The following is an 18,163-nucleotide window of genomic DNA, read 5'->3' on the forward strand; positions in this document are numbered from 1 at the left end:
TGTAGTATCTTCCATACCTCTACCCACAGTCCCTCTATCTCTGGTCTGGAAACGGTCATTGTATTAGATGTGAATTGGCCTCCTTCCCTGGCAAAGGCGCATTGCGGGGTTGGGCAAAGCATTGTCACGTGATCAGTACGCAGCCGGCCACTATTTTTGACATCGTCAGTGTTATGTATCTTTTTACAACTTAGTTGTTTATTCCAGAATTCGTGCTTTTTTACATAATTTTATAATCAGGATGTCTGTATACGGTTATATTTTAGCCGGCCAATTCATCTATTTTACCAGCAGCGACACATTTTCGCAACAAATTTTCATACTTTTACCCAGATTTTTGTCGTTTTTGATTTTGGGGTGATTGAAATGAACTCTATTTTATTTACCATACTTCTCGGCGCGAAACCAATATTTGTCTTCGATTTTGACATTTTATGATCGAAACATATCATTAAAAATTGGTGGGCTGGTTTGTTATTTGTCACACCGCATTTTATTAATGTTAAATTGAGCGACTTTTATGGATGCTTTTTAGATCATAAATGCAAATTGCGACGTTTTGAAATGACAATGTACTCAATTCTGTGCTAAAAAAATCATTTATATACAAGCATTGAAGCATTGTTATATACTTTTGCATAGAATAAAGTCATTAGTTGTTGTATAGTTGACTTGAACTGTTATGAACCCCCAAGAATCAGAAATATCACAGGTTTTTCGATCGATCACGTTAACATGAACGACGCCATTTTGACAAGATTTGTTTAGCGATGTCAGCATGTTGGCACGTGAAGTTTTTTCCCTATTAAAACTAGAAGATGAATATAATTCCCGATATTAATCTTTACATTGTAGGAACTGGATGTTTATGAGCTGGTAGGCTGGTTTTGATGCGCATCACAGTTAAAAAAACTCAAATTTCATAGTGATAATTTTGTTTACATGTTTGTTTACGTTGTGGTTGCCCGAATTTGAAGTCAAAGTGAAGTCATACAATGAGGTATCGCTTTGCATGACGGTAAATTTTCCGATTTTATAGAATATTTTGACAGTATTGTAATCTGTCTGACTTCCTGATCCCCTCGGCCCGGGTGTGAACGGTTTGTTTACCCGCACCGCGGGTCGAGACAAAAGAACGCTAGTCGTTTCCAGATCGGGGATAGAGAGACTGTGCTCTATTATAGTACCACCTAACTCCATCATTATACGAGACACAAGGGTCTGATTTAGATGTAGTATCTTACTTACCTCTACCATAGTACCACCTAACTCCATCATTAATGAGACACAAGAGTCTGATTTAGATGTAGTATCATACCTACCTCAACCATAGTACCACCTAACTCCATCATTAATGAGACACAAAGGTCTGATTTAGATGAAGTATCTTACTTACCTCAACCATTGTACCACCTAACTCCATCATTAATGAGACACAAGAGTCTGATTTAGATGTAGTATCTTACTTACCTCAACCATTGTACCACCTAACTCCATCATTAATGAGACACAAAAGTCTGATTTAGATGTAGTATCTTACTTACCTCAACCATAGTACCACCTAACTCCATCATTAATGAGACACACGAGTCTGATTTAGATGTAGTATCTTACTTACCTCTACCATAGTACCACCTATTCCATCATTAATGAGACACAAGAGTCTGATTTAGATGTAGTATCTTACTTACCTCTACCATAGTACCACTTAACTCCACCATTAATGAAATACAAGAGTCTGATTTAGATGTATCTTATTTACCTCTACCATAGTACCACCTAACTCCATCATTAATGAGACACAAGAGTCTGATTTAGATGTAGTATCTTACTTACCTCTACCATAGTACCACCTAACTCAGTCATTAATGAGACACAAGGGTCTGACTGAGATGTATCTTACTTACCTCTGCCATAGTACCACCTAACTCCATCATTAATGAGACACATGAGTCTGATTTAGATGTAGTATCTTACATACCTCTACCATAGTACCACCTAACTCCATCATTAATGAGACACACAAGTCTGATTTAGATGTAGTATCTTACTTACCTCTACCATAGTACCACCTATTCCATCATTAATGAGACACAAGAGTCTGATTTAGATGTAGTGTCTTACTTACCTCTACCATAGTACCACTTAACTCCATCATTAATGAGACACAAGAGTCTGATTTAGATGTAGTATCTTATTTACCTCTACCATAGTACCACCTAACTCCATCATTAATGAGACACAAGAGTCTGATTTAGATGGAGTATCTTACTTACCTCTGTCATAGTACCACCTAACTCCATTATTAATGAGACACACAAGTCTGATTTAGATGTAGTATCTTACTTACCTCTACCATAGTACCACCTAACTCAGTCATTAATGAGACACAAGGGTCTGATTGAGATGTATCTTACTTACCTCTGCCATAGTACCACCTAACTCCATCATTAATGAGACACATGAGTCTGATTTAGATGTAGTATCTTACATACCTCTACCATAGTACCACCTAACTCCATCATTAATGAGACACATGAGTCTGATTTAGATGTAGTATCTTACTTACCTCTACCATAGTACCACCTAACTCAGTCATTAATGAGACACAAGGGTCTGATTGAGATGTATCTCACTTACCTCTACCATTGTACCACCTAACTCCATCATTGTATGAGACACAAGGGTCTGATTTAGATGTAGTATCTTACATACCTCTACCATAGTACCACCTAACTCCATCATTATATGAGACACAAGGGTCTGATTTAGATGGAGTATCATACTTACCTCTACCATAGTACCACCTAACTCCATCATTAATGAGACACAATGGTCTGATTTAGATGTAGTATCTTACTTACCTCTACCATAGTACCACCTAACTCCATCATTAATGAGACATAAGGGTCTGATTTAGATTTAGATGTAGTATCTTACTTACCTCTACCATAGTACCACCTAACTCCATCATTAATGAGACACAAGGGTCTGATTTAGATGTAATATCTTTGTTTTGAAGTTTTCTGCATGATATTCTCAGCTCAACTTTGCTGACTGGTCCACTACCTGCTGCCACACTTGCCATTATTGAAATTACTGCAATGAAGATTTAGTGATATATTTATAATAATAATAATTATAATTGATATGGTAATAATAATAATGATATGAGGTTATTACGAGGATACTGTAAAGTATGCACAAAGACAGTACAGCGGGAGTATCGACCAACATGCAGTGGAGGTCAATGTGACAGCGTTCTGTCAGAGTGGAATTCGCATTTGCTAATATGGTAGGATGAAATTACCCTGTGAAATACCGCAAAATTTATGGCATTACGGTGTCAAATGTATAATAATAATCTTTATTGCATCTTTAGAAATACAAATCTATCAGTGACTAGCAAATAAAGAAATAAAAATAATTTGAAAACTAATAAGTATCAAAATATAGATAAATAAAAGTTAAACAAGAAAGCCATCTGAGATGGCAGATCTCCCATCTTCATATTGTGATTGGTTCAAGCAATTTCTGTTGATGAAAGGGAGGAGTGTACATAGTAATAAATGTGGGTATAGTCGGCTTATAGTTATTTCAGAATTTGCAATTGTTATTGACGTCACATGCCATAAAACAAGGCTGTGTGATTAGTCCAACATTATTTAATATTTTCATTAAAGATTTAAAAGACCGCCTTGACAAAACAAACACAGAACCACCAACATTGAATAATACACCAGTAAACTCATTAATATATGCAGATGACACGGCTCTCATTTCCACTACATCAGATGGACTTCAACAAGCTTTGAATGAACTTGAACAATATTGCTCAAATTGGCAACTTAAAATAAACATATCTAAAACTGAAATAGTTATTTTCAATAAATCACCACTGCAAAAAGATACTTTTTTTACTATTGGCAACTAATGCATTAAACGTGATCAGCAGTATATTTATTTAGGGATTATTTTCAGTTCAAATGGTAATTTCAATGAGACAACAGCCAATATAGCAGAGAAAGCTGGAAAAGCACTTTTTGCTATGAACAAAATACTATGGGATAATAAAAATATTAAACTTTCTTTACATTTATTTAACATTTTTATAAAACCCATCCTTCTATATGGATCAGAGGTATGGGGACAAAGTTTCATCAACAACAACAAATAGGAAAAAAACACGATAGAAAAAATTCATTTGAAGTTTTGTAAGCAAATCTTGCAGATTAACAGGACCTCATGTAATCTAGCAGCAAGAGCAGAATTGGGGCAATATCCTCTTTTAATTGACATCAAAAAACAAATAATAAAATATTGGCTGCATATCGTAGAATTACCAGATGATAATCTAACTATAAACAAGCATTCTATGAATAGAAAAAGTCATCTATATCAAATAGTTGGTTCATTAATCTTAAAACCATATTACAAGAAGCATCATTAGATTTTCTTCTGAAAAGAAAAATCCTCAAAACACAAACAGCAACAATTTGTAAAATTTTACGATCAAATTTACAAAGCAGGTATGTGAACAAGTGGAGAACTGCTATATCAAATGAAAATTCTAAACTCAGAACATATTCAAAATTTAAAACAAAGTACAATTTAGAGCCTTATATTTAATTAATTTAAATGGTGAAAATAGGAAAATGTTCACTAAATTCAGGGTTAGCGATCATAGTTTAGCTATTGAAAAAGGCAGACATTCTATCCCTAAAGTACCAATAAATAACAGACTTTGTCAATTTTGTAATAATTGCATTGAAGATGAGATCCATTTCCTTTTAGATTGTCAAAAATATGAACAGCAGAGATCTCAACTGTTACATAAAATTAAAGTCCCGGCTGACAATAACATTTCTTGTTTCACATATTTACTTTCACATCAAGATAAATTAACAAGAGATATCAAACTTTATTTTAGCTGCGACCAAAATTAGAGATTAGATTTCTTTAATAATTTATTTGTGTATTTATTTTTATACATATTTATTTATTTGTGAATCTTAAGTACATTCATTCTAGTTATTTTCAAAATATTGTCTTGTTAACAAAAACTCTTTATTGTTGCAAACACCCTATGTAACCTACTCTTTTTTACACGGGAACAATAAGTTCATTCATTCATTCATATGGTCATTAAATATGTTGATCAGTGTCTTCAAAAAGACTTAATGTATGGAGAGACAGACAGATTGATTGACTTATGCTGAAAACCACTGTATCCCTACCAGCACTAAGAGCCTGGGCACAATAAATGAAGTTGTATTAATCATTAATATTTGAGTGTTATTGTAAATAATGCTAATAAATATATGAACTTGACTGTATCATTTACTATTGTCAGTGGTAATGTTATTTTCTTTGCCACATCTTGTCATAAATTGTATCACACCATGAAAAAATGTCTTTCATCCTCAATTTATTGGACTGTACTCGTAGTCTAGTATTGTTGATTTAGGTCATGTATCTGCCTGATTTAATATGTAAATCATGGATCCTTGTCATGAATTTGGCCAATTTGGCGTTTAATGTTTAAAATTTTTAATTGATAAAAATGTTTGATAGCGGTATTCTTGTTTAAACTTGGCAAATGTCCCCAGTTTACTTTCTTTCTTTGTAATTTGATTTCGCCAAACTTCTATGTATTTTTGTTTCAAATTGTTTGTAATTGCTTTTCATACATTTTTAGTGTTGACTTTTGGCGGAATTATTTATGGCAAACTATTTTCTTTCAAGAGATTGCAAGTGTAATACTATGGTGGATTAGTTTATTCATAATATGCTAATTTTGTCAGACTGTTTTCCAGGAGATCTATTGAATCTTTGCCAGTGTTAAAAAACAAATGCTTGAATTTTAATCAGCAAAGAAAATTGTCCCATAATTGTATTGGCAGTTATCTATTCAAGTGTATGTTTACACATAGATCTAAGGTCTATGGTTTACAAAACTTTAGATGCAATTTGCCAGTTGGTATTTTATCCCATTTAGTTAAAACAAATCTATTATTTCTGAGAATTCAGCTCCATAACGAGATGGTTTTAAAGTTGAATTGAATAGTATAATAGCATCAATGTTGATATTAATTCAACATATACAGCAACAAGCACCTTCAACTGTTTTATTTTTTTAAATATATTTTGTGTACTCATTTATTCATCTCCCTTTTCATTCCTTCCAAGGGTTATGTTTGATAAATAATTACCAAAATATACAATTATGTAACATTTGAAATTGAGTACCAAAAATCAGTTCATTTAACAGTGCTGATATCCAACTGCACTCTCAAACGATTGTAAAACACATTTACAGGAGGGGGTACAAATTCAGCACAAGTAACAGATAAAAAAATCAATGGAAGTGTAAATCAATGGAAGTATGTCCACGATAAAACCATTGGTTACGAACCAAAGTTTGATGACCCCCTGAGTCTGTGATGTTTCGTACCAGTCACAACGATCTCGTACGAGGTGCGGTGCACACCTGTTGTGTAACAATCAACTACAGTTAAAATTAAAAAAAAAATAAAGCACGACAAAATTGCGTTCGGTAAGTACAAAATAACCCATGTAACCAAAGACACTTCTTCGTAGCATTGGAGGTAGCTCCATGCTCGTAGTAGCGCGTCGTGTAATCTGCCCGATACGTCAGGCACTATCATTGTTGGTCCCTTTCTAGCCCCACCGCCCCATGGTCAAACCATGGATGCCTAAACATTCATGGTCAAACAAACGTGGAATGTAAAAGACCTATCCCATTTCTGGATGACACAGTTTACCAAAACAGTATGCAATTTTCATATACATAGTCTGAACGATAACTATCAGGTTTTTGTCTCAGATTTGTATCATGCAATCGTAACACACTCACCCTAAATCGTCCGCCAATAAACTAGTCACCGCCACGCCCATGCAACTTGTTTACTTCCGTGTGTGTGTTTGATATAGCTTCTCTCAGTTGAAGATACGTATAACTGGGCACGTATCTGTTGTACGCGGTACTGGGGTGCGGTCCTGGTGGGCTCAGGGAATGGGTCAACGGTGGTTCATCGTTGTTTACCACGCCCTCTTGTGGCGCCACTACTGTGTAAATATAAAAAAGACAAATGCAATGGTTTTTAACACAAGTAACAGATTGATAAAAAATGTAAAACAAAAATTTGACAATCAAGAAGTTACAGCAGTTAGAGAATGTTGCTACCTAGGAACAGTATTTACTCCAAATGGCAAATTTAAACTAAACCGTGTAATGCTCAAAAACAAAGCAATGAAAGCACTATTTACTATACGACAAACAATCCTAAGTCAGACAAATATTTCAGTATTACTGAGTCTAAAAATATTTGATCAGTTAATATCTACAATATTAATGTAGGGATCAGAAATCTGGGCCCATGAAATAAAAAAGGACAATAACAGCTAAGAGCAAATTTGTAATTACTTTAGCTCCAATCAGGGGTATTCAGGGTGAAATTGGTAGACTCCCAAATAGGATCAAAGCAGAAAAAGCTCACATCAAATACTGGTATAGACTAAACACACTGCCAGTGAATCATTTACTGCATTAAAAGAAAACATTACAAACAATACAAACTGGAAAAAGAAGATTGAACATATCTTGGGGGATAACCAATTTAATGACACTAAAGGTGAACGAGATAAAAAAAAAACATCAATCAGTTCTCAAAAAATATCGAAAGTAAAATGAATATAAACAGACCTGAAAAAGTCAAATAGTTAGTTGTAGTAACAATCAAAGCAAGGGAAATAAATTACGAACTTACAGTTTATTCAAAACAATATTTAAAACTGAAAAATACCTAGAGGAAATAAAGGACTTCAGCATGAGAAGAATATTAACAAAATTCAGAATAAGTGACCATAATCTAGAAATTGAATTAGAACGAAGAAGGAAGCCAAAAGTGGAAGAAAAAGATAGAATATGTACAAAATGTAATGATAAAACAGTGGAAAATGAAATCCACGATATTTTAGAATGTGAGCGCTATAAATAAGAACGAAAATTGCTGTTTATAGAATGTAACATACATGTAATAAATAAACATGATAGAATAAACAATTTTATAAACATATGCAACAACAGTTTTCCTCTAGTTAAATACATTAAACAAACAATATTGATACAAAAAGTAACGTTTTTTTTGTTAATCTTTTCTTTATAGTATTATTATTGTAATTTTCGTTTTATTGTAGTGTTTTCTTACCATGCATTACCCACAGATGATAATTGTTGAGTAATAAAGTTATTATTAGTTATACTACTGCACCTTCTTTGACCCAATGCAACTTGAAGAATGACGACGCTATATGTATGCTGGTAGTTTAGTATTGAACTTGAAGCCACATTTAATTTATAGATAGAAATAGCATTGACAAATCAGAGGAAATGTGCTAATCGATTTAAATGGTTTTTCAGGCTTGGTGTGACCGTGATCGGACTTGAGCGGTTGTTATAGGAATGGTACCGCAATTCCAACAGTACAAGGGTGTCGTTCTTTTTTGCTTAGTCACCGAGAGCATCTTATTTTCTTTGCCTGCCGTTGGTTCTTCATTTCATTATCAAAGATTTACACTGATAACTTCAACAGTAATAGAAAATGATAGTAATTCGATTGTACTGGGTAGTACATGGAATAAAGTAAATAAAGCGCTCCGTACAATAGATTTCTACCATGAACACTTGCACTGGAATGAGCATAATGGTATGACTTCAAATTAAAAAAAAAAACAATTTTCTTATAAAATCACAATAATATTCATGTGACCTGTAAGAGACCAATAGAACTTGGATATAAAATGTGAACAATAAATCAAATGAAATATAACCATTGGAACGAAGATGTTAAGCCGGAACCAATGATGAATGCTATATTGTCTTTGTTTGGAACAAAGTATTTAAATTGCTTGAAACTCGTATATTTGCATTTCTTTCTTCTGCTGTTCCCGACTCTTTCTGACACTTGCAGTCATATTCCAATATATTTGATTTACCTTGGATAATTTACTCTCAATACGACGCCTACCCATTAAAACATGTTTCGACGAAGGATACCATCATGTAGATAAGACAGAGGAATGATAGATGGGTTACTAGGAAATAATGAATTTTGATTTGTCATAGTGTTAACCCATCTATATCGTGTGCATTTAAAATAGAAAGGTAGTCAAAATTCTTATAACTAAGTTTCATGATTTTCTTTAGACTTTTAAATAACCTGTCGCAGGATATAACTTCCAATAAATTATATTAATTGTTGTGTAAACAGAGTTAGTTGTGACCACCCTATGATAGAATGTTGTTCTTAGAATCACTTCATAGATTGCTGTATGTTGTTCAGCATCTACAAACATAGTACATTCTGTGAAAACTGACATGGTATAGCAAGCTGAAGAAGCTTTGTGGGGGGCGATAGTTTGCGATTATGGAAAATAACTAAAATTAGTATGCAAAATTATCTGTTAAACTATCAGAACAATCATCATAGTAGAATGACTTGTAATAAACTCAAGATTTATTGTTAACAGAAAGCCCACTGGCAAACTGGAAACTTACAACGCGATATAACACAAATTGTGAGAATGACACAGAACTTGAAGTTTGCTTTTGATATATATCGACAAGATTTGTAGAAAATTATCGGGAAAGCCTCTGATTGGATGAATATAAAAATTGAAACAAAAGAACACAATGTGGTGGTTTCTACCACGTTCGCACTCATATCGTCGCCTCACTTCAGAATCCGTATTTTGAAACATATTATTTAACTTGTATAAAACGAAATGAAAAAAGCGAATAACAAATATTGCACGTTTCAATTACAATGCTTCACAGATAAATGATTCAGAAATTACTCAAAGAAGCTTACTCATAAATGCAAAAACTCAGAATTTATTTATTTTACAATAAATTGTACTCCTGGGCAATACAATGATATTGACTTAAGAAGTTGGCGGTCACCAGCATAATTTTAGAGAAAATGATGGTTGTATTTTAGTAGATGGTGGCCATGTTGTCAGTATTATAGTGCTTTTACCATAGGTTCCTATGAAAGAAATACATATATTGAAAAGTCAAAAATGCATTTTTTTAAAAACATTGTGTTCCTAGACTATGGAATTGTTCAAAAATAGTTATTTTGAAAAGTATTAGTGTCAGTTTATCAAAAAATATCGGTGTAAAACACAAAATAATGCTATTCCATGGTACCATGATTTTACATAACCCAATTAATATTGTCATGTGGTTTATGACAACATGTCCGACTTTTAGGGACACTCAACGAAAGATGGTAAATTTCGAGGGAAACACTCCTGAAAAGATAAACAAAAAACCAAGCACATACTTAGAACGTCAAGATTGTGTCGTATACCATTTACCAGCCAGGAATGTCCGAGAAATGACGTCGGTAGACACACAGACATCAAAAATATGAATGCAGTTCACATGGAAATAAAACGATCAGGACGTCGAGACAGACCACTCTCCCTTGCACCGTTCCCTCCATTCACATTACGGGCAAAGGTATAAGTAAGACGTGCTGACAAAAGATGGATAAATTGGAAGTAAATTATACAATTCATATCATTTTTGAAAACATACGCACATTTATCATACATTCGAATTGATTGGCCACCATGATCCGCAAATCCTGTTTTTAGTTTGCGATATACTACACGACCAGTCAATTGTACTTAAACATTTCTTCGCTCTAACTTCTAATTTATAATCATAGAAGAAAGTCTATCCTGCCGCATTCCATTCAGACACATACACGGCAAATATAAGAGGGAATGATCCAAGACATACAAAATATAAGTTTTTAATCAAACTAAACTAATAATCACGACAATATGGTATGGGAACTACAACATATTCGGGCTTGATGCAATAAACGGTGGACGAAATCATACGAGGAAGTACGTCTTTGTACAATTGGAGAAAACACATAGGTATTTTAAGCAATCCACGTCAATACACTTTTTTATATGTTACGCTATTTGGCGAAGAAGCGGTTTCGTATCGTCAATTTAATGTTAATTGATCGAAGCAATGTCGTTCGAAGTGACCATAACAGTTTGGCTGTATGGCAATTTGTCGTTACTCGGCCAATGAGCGCGAATAGTTTAAGAAATGTGGGAGGTTTTTTTATGGGCCTTGGATTTCCACTGAAAACTATGGTTTTGCAGAAGGTGTGTTTGTATTTATTTTCTCCTTTGGGCAGTGACCATACCCCAACAAAAGTGCCTCAGTTTTATCCAAATTTGTTAACTGTATTGAAGAGCGGTATCATTGAGGTGGGCTTGATTGTACAAGTTAAGTCGTCTGCATACATTACTAACAATTTTTTTTAAAGTTGGATTATTTCGAATACTAAGGCAAGTAATGCCACTACTGCTATGAACTAATGAACAGATAAGGGGATAAGAGGTCTCCCTTTTGCAATGGGAAAATAACCAGTTGACATTCCATGATTTATAACGCAGAAAGAGATGCTACTGTAAAACGTTTTTACCCAATTTATAAAGGAGTTACCAAAATTAAATACCTCCAATGTGACCAACAGAATCAAAAGCTTTTTTGAAGTCCAGTGATATTAACACGCCATGCGTATTTTAATGTCTAGTTAGCCACATTACATCAACAACTGTGCGAATTGCATCACCTCTAATAAGTCTGTCCTTCACAAACGCACATTGGTCTGGGTGAATGATAGTTGGCAGGATGGCATAAATGCGTTTTGCAATTGCTTTAGAGGCTATCTTGACATCTGTATTAATGAGGGAGATTGGTCTATAGTTTTCAAGGAATGTTTTATCTTTGCCGTTTTTAGCAATCAGGATTATGACCCCTTGTCTTTGCGACTCTGTTAATTGTCCCTTTCTACGAGAGTAATTTAAGCTATTGAGTAAATGTGAACTAATAATGTTCCAAAATGTTAGATAAAATTCAGCTGATAAGCCATCATTACCAGGTGTTTTATCTTTTGGTAATAAGGTTAGGGCTCTAAAACATTCAAAGTTAATGCTCCCTCACAAGACCGCTTTGCTTCCTCACCTGCCAACTACAATTTCTCAACCTGTGTCCAGTGGCCATTTTACACTAATAGTGACAAGACAAGTTTAAATTGACTCTCAAATTACCTTAGCACTCATGTTACGAATGCATCCCTGATTAAAATTAACACTTTAGTTTTTGAGACTTGAGAAGCTGCAAAATAGATACATTTGTAAAACAGGATATCAAATTCGAGACCCTACAATACTCAAAATTCATTAAGCTTTGATAATATTAAATAAATCTTATAAGGGTCCCTCACAAGATATCCTGCATTTATCCCATGTGATACTGCTCATCGATATCCTATGTATTATGCCTGTTCCATGTGATAACTACCCATTGAAATCCAATGGCAGATTCATCCGATTGGTCAATGCACTCAATTTGAAATCTTCAAAAATACCAAAACTTGGCTCAACTGATAAGTTAGCAAAACTTTTTAATAGCTGTTTGAAATATGGTAAAACTAACAATTCCTTTATATACTGGTAATTTCAAATATTCTCCAGCATTTTGGTGTCAAGTTGCATATACAGACTTTGCAGTTTCTAAATTTCCCATTCTCGATTTGGCAGAGCACGGAATTAGTTCCACACCAAGTTGACATAAACTTGTCCAAATTTGCTGCAAGAATTATAATAAATTATACAAAATAGGTGCATTATACATAAAATTGAGGATCTCCAATGTGGGACATTGAACTCTAGTAATCATTTTTGTAATTTCTGTGCCAAAAGCTCTGAACATACAAAATTGTTTAACAAGTTTGATATCTGTTATACATTTTCAAATTTGTTGAGAAATTCATATCAGTCCCTAAAATTATTTTGTGATACTTTGCTTCAGAACAGGATGCACACTTAGAGTTTCAACATGCAACATCTGAGAGAAAGTTGACAGGCTACTTAATTTTTTTTTTACATTATATCAACGGGACACAGCATCTGAATATGGCAACCCCTGCAGGCAATCCATCTTGCTGTTCAAAAATTGTCAATACAGCAATACTGTAAATACATGGTCTTCGTCTGCTTACAAGGCCAATTTGTATTTGAAACACCACAAGCAAGTGTGGGTTTACAAAATATAGACTGTTGAGTAAATTGCTCAAGGGCGCCAGTCGCTCAAAAAATTTGAGGCTCCACCTGCTGTGCTTGATGTTCTGGTTTCATATTGGGAAGAAGGCTATCTCCTCGTCAACTCAAGACATACGACTTAGAATATTGGGTCACATGACCAAAAATGGTGTAATATAGATAGACAAATATATGCAGTGTGAGCATTGGATATTGATAGATTATCTAAGAGAGTTAACATACAAATATTTAGAACAATTAATGAAATGTGTTCAGAGGGGTTTTTAAACAAACATTTTAATACAATTAGGAAATAAATCAACACTTGACATTTAGTACTAATTATATCATTGGAATAATGTCTTGGTCACTTGGCAGTGATCTTGAATGCCATCTTGTTGTAGTTCTTGATCAACAATAGTGACAAATCCTTAGGAATACTAAAGTTGACCCGGTAGTATGGATAGATAATGTACACCAATAATAAAAACACATCAAAGTAAAACAGCATCTGAAAATGATAAAACAAGATTGTAAAACACAGTGGAGCAAGCATTGTGTGCCAGTTGCCTTACTCAATTTCTTAGCTGCCAATCAACTTCAAGTATTTGGAATCAGAGCACGAATCGATTAATGGAAGAGTAGATAATGGCGATGTATTTTCTGATATTACGCTAATGGTAGTACCAATGACATGTTTGGGGGTGTGGGGGTTAAGGTTTATGTAAACATACGAGGATTGGTCATTTACTAGAAAATAAGACCCAAAACACTGTTTAGTACTGTTGCCGTAATTAGGTAATACTGCAAATCTGGCAAGTTTAAGGTGTTTTTATTGCAGTTCATTGCCGATTGTGAGTTGTTATTGCGTACAACCTTTCGTAACTCTTTTTATATTGAGATAAAATGACCTGTAGAATCACACATCTTGTACATGTCATGGTACACTACATGTTGCATTCAACCACCTGCTTGGCTCAATCAACAGAGTGACCATGCATCAACATAACTTGTTGATCTGGAAATTGTTAGTTCAAATACAGGCTGCTGCTCTTCAAAAGTGAGAGGGAAAAGTTGTACCAGTAAACAGTTACTGTTTGGAACAAAGATAAAGTACTTTCTTAGTAAATACTGAATAAAGGTCAGTCGACTGTTTGAACAATAAGAAATATTAGGTAAGTTTAACATTTTCGTTGCAAATACAAGTTGGTTTTTAGACTTCAAATGATCGACTAATTTTCAGTCCTTTACCAGCGCAGTTTGCCAGCAAAAACACATAGAGACCAGTGTTCTCCCCAGGCCTTTCAAGCACTGCGGGCCCACGTCGCTTAGACAAACAGCCGCGTCGCTTTTGTTTCGCCCGCGATCCTTGAAATCCTGCCCGCGATGCTTATTCACGTTGTATTGTTTACAAGTGTCAGCCTCGTCTAGCACATCTTTAAAACAATAACATGTATTGATCGAAAGGTAATCCCGCCTTTGTGCATAGTTAGCCTTACAAAAACAGTGATAAAAACGGAAGTCTACAAGAAGTTACCAAGTCTATCAAGGGTGCGGAGCTGGCAAACCCAAAATACTAGGGTAGTAATAATTTGCCCATTGCGTCGGGATGGTTTATGCCGAGTTGCTGCACTGCGATTAATTGCGTTTTTACTACTTCATCGCCAGTGACACTAATTACCAAGAATTAAAAAAACAAGTGAAATTAAGTCGCATCGGAAAAAAAACTAAATAAATCGAAGTAAAAATTATTCAACTGCAGACGAGACGGACGAAGAAAAAACGAACCCTGACCTCTAGAAATACCTCATTCATAGTGCGTCATTACCGGGGAACGCCACCCTAAGGCGACGTAACGCATGTAGTGACATCACAACCGATGCATGCTGGGTTACAACGGAGATTTTGATTGAGGTAGCAAAGATGGCGGCGCAGAGTGCATGTTTTTCCGCGATATTTAAAAACAACATTTCGTTGGCGATTTTGATGTAATTTGTAAGTTAATCATCAATGAATCGTTTTAATTAAGCAAACATTCTAAGTTTGTGTATTTTTAAACAAAAAAGTCAGGGACCGATGATCGCAACAGCAGCGGTGAATACCCGTTCAACACAATGCCGCACAGTCACTTGGGGGCTGAAAATCAATAAATACTAATTTTCAATAAAAATCATCCGCTATACGTATATAAATAAACAAGTTGTGAAACACGGCACCCAGTAAATCGACACCCTGTCGGTTTCAAATGTCGATTTTCTTACCTTAAAATGCGAAACAAAATTTTTAGAGGGGATCAGGTGTTACGTTAATAACCATTGCTCATAATCGCTAACTTGGATTTATTCAAAACTGCACAAATCCCGCGTTTTCTGATGATATCCGACGATTTCATGAGCGAAAATGGCCAGCAGCCAGAATCAAGGAAATACTCGCTGTTACGGCACGCCTGATTGGCTGAAAATGAGTATGCGCACTTGATTTACCCAGAACTCTGTGCGAATCCCCCTTGATTCTGGCTGCTGGCCATTTTCGATCATGAAATTGTCGGATATCACCAGAAAACTCGCGATTTGTGCAGTTTTGAATAAAACCAAGTTAGTGATTATGAACAATGGTTATTAACATAACACCTGACCCCCTCTGCACTTTTTGTTTCGCATTTTAAGGTAAGAAATCGACATTTGAAAACGACAAGGTGTCGATTTACTAGGTGCCGTGTTTCACAACTTGTTTATTTATACACGTATAGCGGATGATTTTTTTTTGAAAATTAGTATTTATTGATTTTCAGCCCCCAAGTGACTGTGCAATGCCGTCAGCTGACAATGTTACGGTGATCGTAGCGTTACACAAATAATAGATAGATCAATGAAAAACCGCTGACTTTAGTTTTGAAATGCTGTTATAGAAAAAAAATGTCATTATTGATTTATTAATTTCTTCATACAGATTTTACAAATTTAACAAACAATTTAACAAGTATTTCCATTTCTTTCCTGTTCTATTTCAAACTGTATTTGACTTGATGCACACATAAAACACAATGAATGTAAATGATAAAAAATATATGAGATATGTATCTCTTCTTTATTTCAGTTATAATGTTTGTTGGGGAAACTAATTATTATGCAAACAAAATTATGCAAATAAGATGTATTGTTATGTAAATTAGCCGCGATGCTTGGCTTAGAGTCTGGGGAGAACACTGGAGACCAGTAACCTAGAATAACTAAGGTGTGACTTACCATTCAAATTTATTTCTTTTTTAACTGATGCCGGACAAGAAGAAATGGTGCAGTAAGTCCTGAACCAAAGAATAATGTCATGGTAGCAAGCAGTCTCCATTTATTCTGTATCTTAAATGGCAGGTTCTGAAAGAAAATTAATAATCTAAAAGTGAGTGCATTTTCATGCTAACTACTTAACTATAAGAAAAAAAATTTAAAGCTTTGGACAACAAAACAAGAGTGAATAAATCTGTTGACAAAATTATGCCACTCGTGAGATTGAATTTTGCAGTATTTAAGCTACTACAGTGTGCACACAAGAACCCACATGTTCTCGCTAGTGTTTCGCTTGTCGATTAATAGTTTTTACCAAAAATCATGCTTGAGTTGTGTGAAGCGGATCAAAATATAATTTCGAAAATCGTGTTATTTTCGGACAATTTCGATGTCATATGAATAGATAGGCGAATATACCGGCGACTGACTAACTATGCTGACCCTAATTTAGGCCTTTTTTTATTCAAGCGCCTGTGGGTACATGTATCGTCGTTTAATAGTAGCACATTGTTAGCGTGTTAATTTTGAGGAAAAAAAATAAAAACACTCTGAAACCCAAGTGACAACCTAATTTCAATTATGTACGTGCTAACATGTTGTTTTGATGATTTAAGAGTACCGGGCATGCGAGTAAATTGAATTAATTTGGCCATTCATGTGGATCAGTCGAACCCTGGTCTACGATAAGATTACCAATGTCATGTTGAATCACTCACGGATCTGTAAAATAGGTGTCATTAATTACGTGACAAAATAATCGTCACAAACGTTGTGTTCTTCTAAATTACAATGTACAAACAGTCATCGCGACGTTCATAATGTTCTAGCTTTCAGATTTGAGCCAAACATTGACAAATACACCACATATAAACCACATAGTTTTGAAAGCCGATATTTCTTATTTAAGAATGAAAACCAGGACCATTATACAACATGTGTGTGTTCAACATGACCGGTGCCCGTGGTGAAATTTTAACGAGGTCACACGAAAAAGTGCAGCCTTGAAAAAAACGTTATAGCAGTGGTACGACTGAAACTAAAAACATCTGCGTGACATCAAAATTCTGTAGCAATTCAATTATACTTACACTTCCAGGGCCCTCGGGATAATGTTCCCCTAAACGAATAAGAGAAGTCGAAAACCGGCGACGTGCAATAATCATACGACCGAGCGCCATCTTGAACTCTGCTGTGACTGTCGCAACGACCCGGATGTTTAACTGTAGTATGTTGTCGGTAGGTGGCGCTTTGTTTGGTGGACAAACTCGTCACGTAATTCTTAGTGCCTTGTTCTCGCCGCAGACTACCCGGATTGTGACAGTGACCCACAATATCGACAGATAAATAAATATCAAATTATATCATTATAGTTTCTAACTCTACGGTGTTGACTTTTCAATAATCTCTCGCAACTCTCAATCGCTGCAAAAAACATAGATAGATAGATGGTTAGATTTTTATTTGAAACGTGCTCAGTGCCAAAAAAACCTTGAGTAATGTCCAATAATAACAAAACAAAACAAAATAACATTCATGAAACATATGTAAATTGACTGATTTAAACATCGGGAAACCGTATCATGAAGACAAGTGATAACACACAACTGAATATAGATATTGATATTAATTTTTAAGTATTGCCCCAATTTCGTGGTTTGAAAGTGTGTAGCACTGTCACGGTCATACCTCCGCCATTGATCTTCGATCAATCAGTGGAA

The 18,163-nt window shown here is 34.8% G+C and overlaps 2 protein-coding genes across 2 annotated transcripts in view; both read right to left on the reverse strand.

Annotated features, from left to right (window-relative positions):
- LOC100375260 (copine-3-like) overlaps window positions 1-7,021 on the reverse strand; it is a 28,169-nt gene extending 21,148 nt beyond the window's left edge. The window contains exons 1-2 of the mRNA XM_085500513.1: window positions 6,878-7,021; window positions 2,945-3,099 (exon numbers count right to left, since the gene is read on the reverse strand). Coding sequence (XP_085356639.1) covers window positions 2,945-3,088 — 144 coding nt within the window. The 5' untranslated portion in view covers window positions 3,089-3,099; window positions 6,878-7,021. The remainder of the gene's footprint in view (window positions 1-2,944; window positions 3,100-6,877) is intronic.
- Window positions 7,022-13,442: 6,421 nt separating this feature from the next.
- Window positions 13,443-17,690, reverse strand: LOC144344951 (cytochrome c oxidase subunit 7C, mitochondrial-like). The gene is made up of 3 exons (XM_078006699.2): window positions 17,534-17,690; window positions 16,407-16,532; window positions 13,443-13,672 (listed from the first exon to the last, which is right to left on the reverse strand). The coding sequence occupies exons 1-2, from the start codon at window positions 17,621-17,623 to the stop codon at window positions 16,416-16,418; spliced, it is 207 nt and encodes a 68-aa protein (XP_077862825.1). The 5' UTR covers window positions 17,624-17,690; the 3' UTR covers window positions 13,443-13,672; window positions 16,407-16,415.
- Between the last annotated feature and the right edge of the window lie 473 nt (window positions 17,691-18,163).

This window comes from Saccoglossus kowalevskii, chromosome 6 (genome assembly GCF_978046115.1).
Source record: "Saccoglossus kowalevskii chromosome 6, keSacKowa6.1, whole genome shotgun sequence".
Classification (NCBI taxonomy): Eukaryota; Metazoa; Hemichordata; class Enteropneusta; family Harrimaniidae; genus Saccoglossus; species Saccoglossus kowalevskii.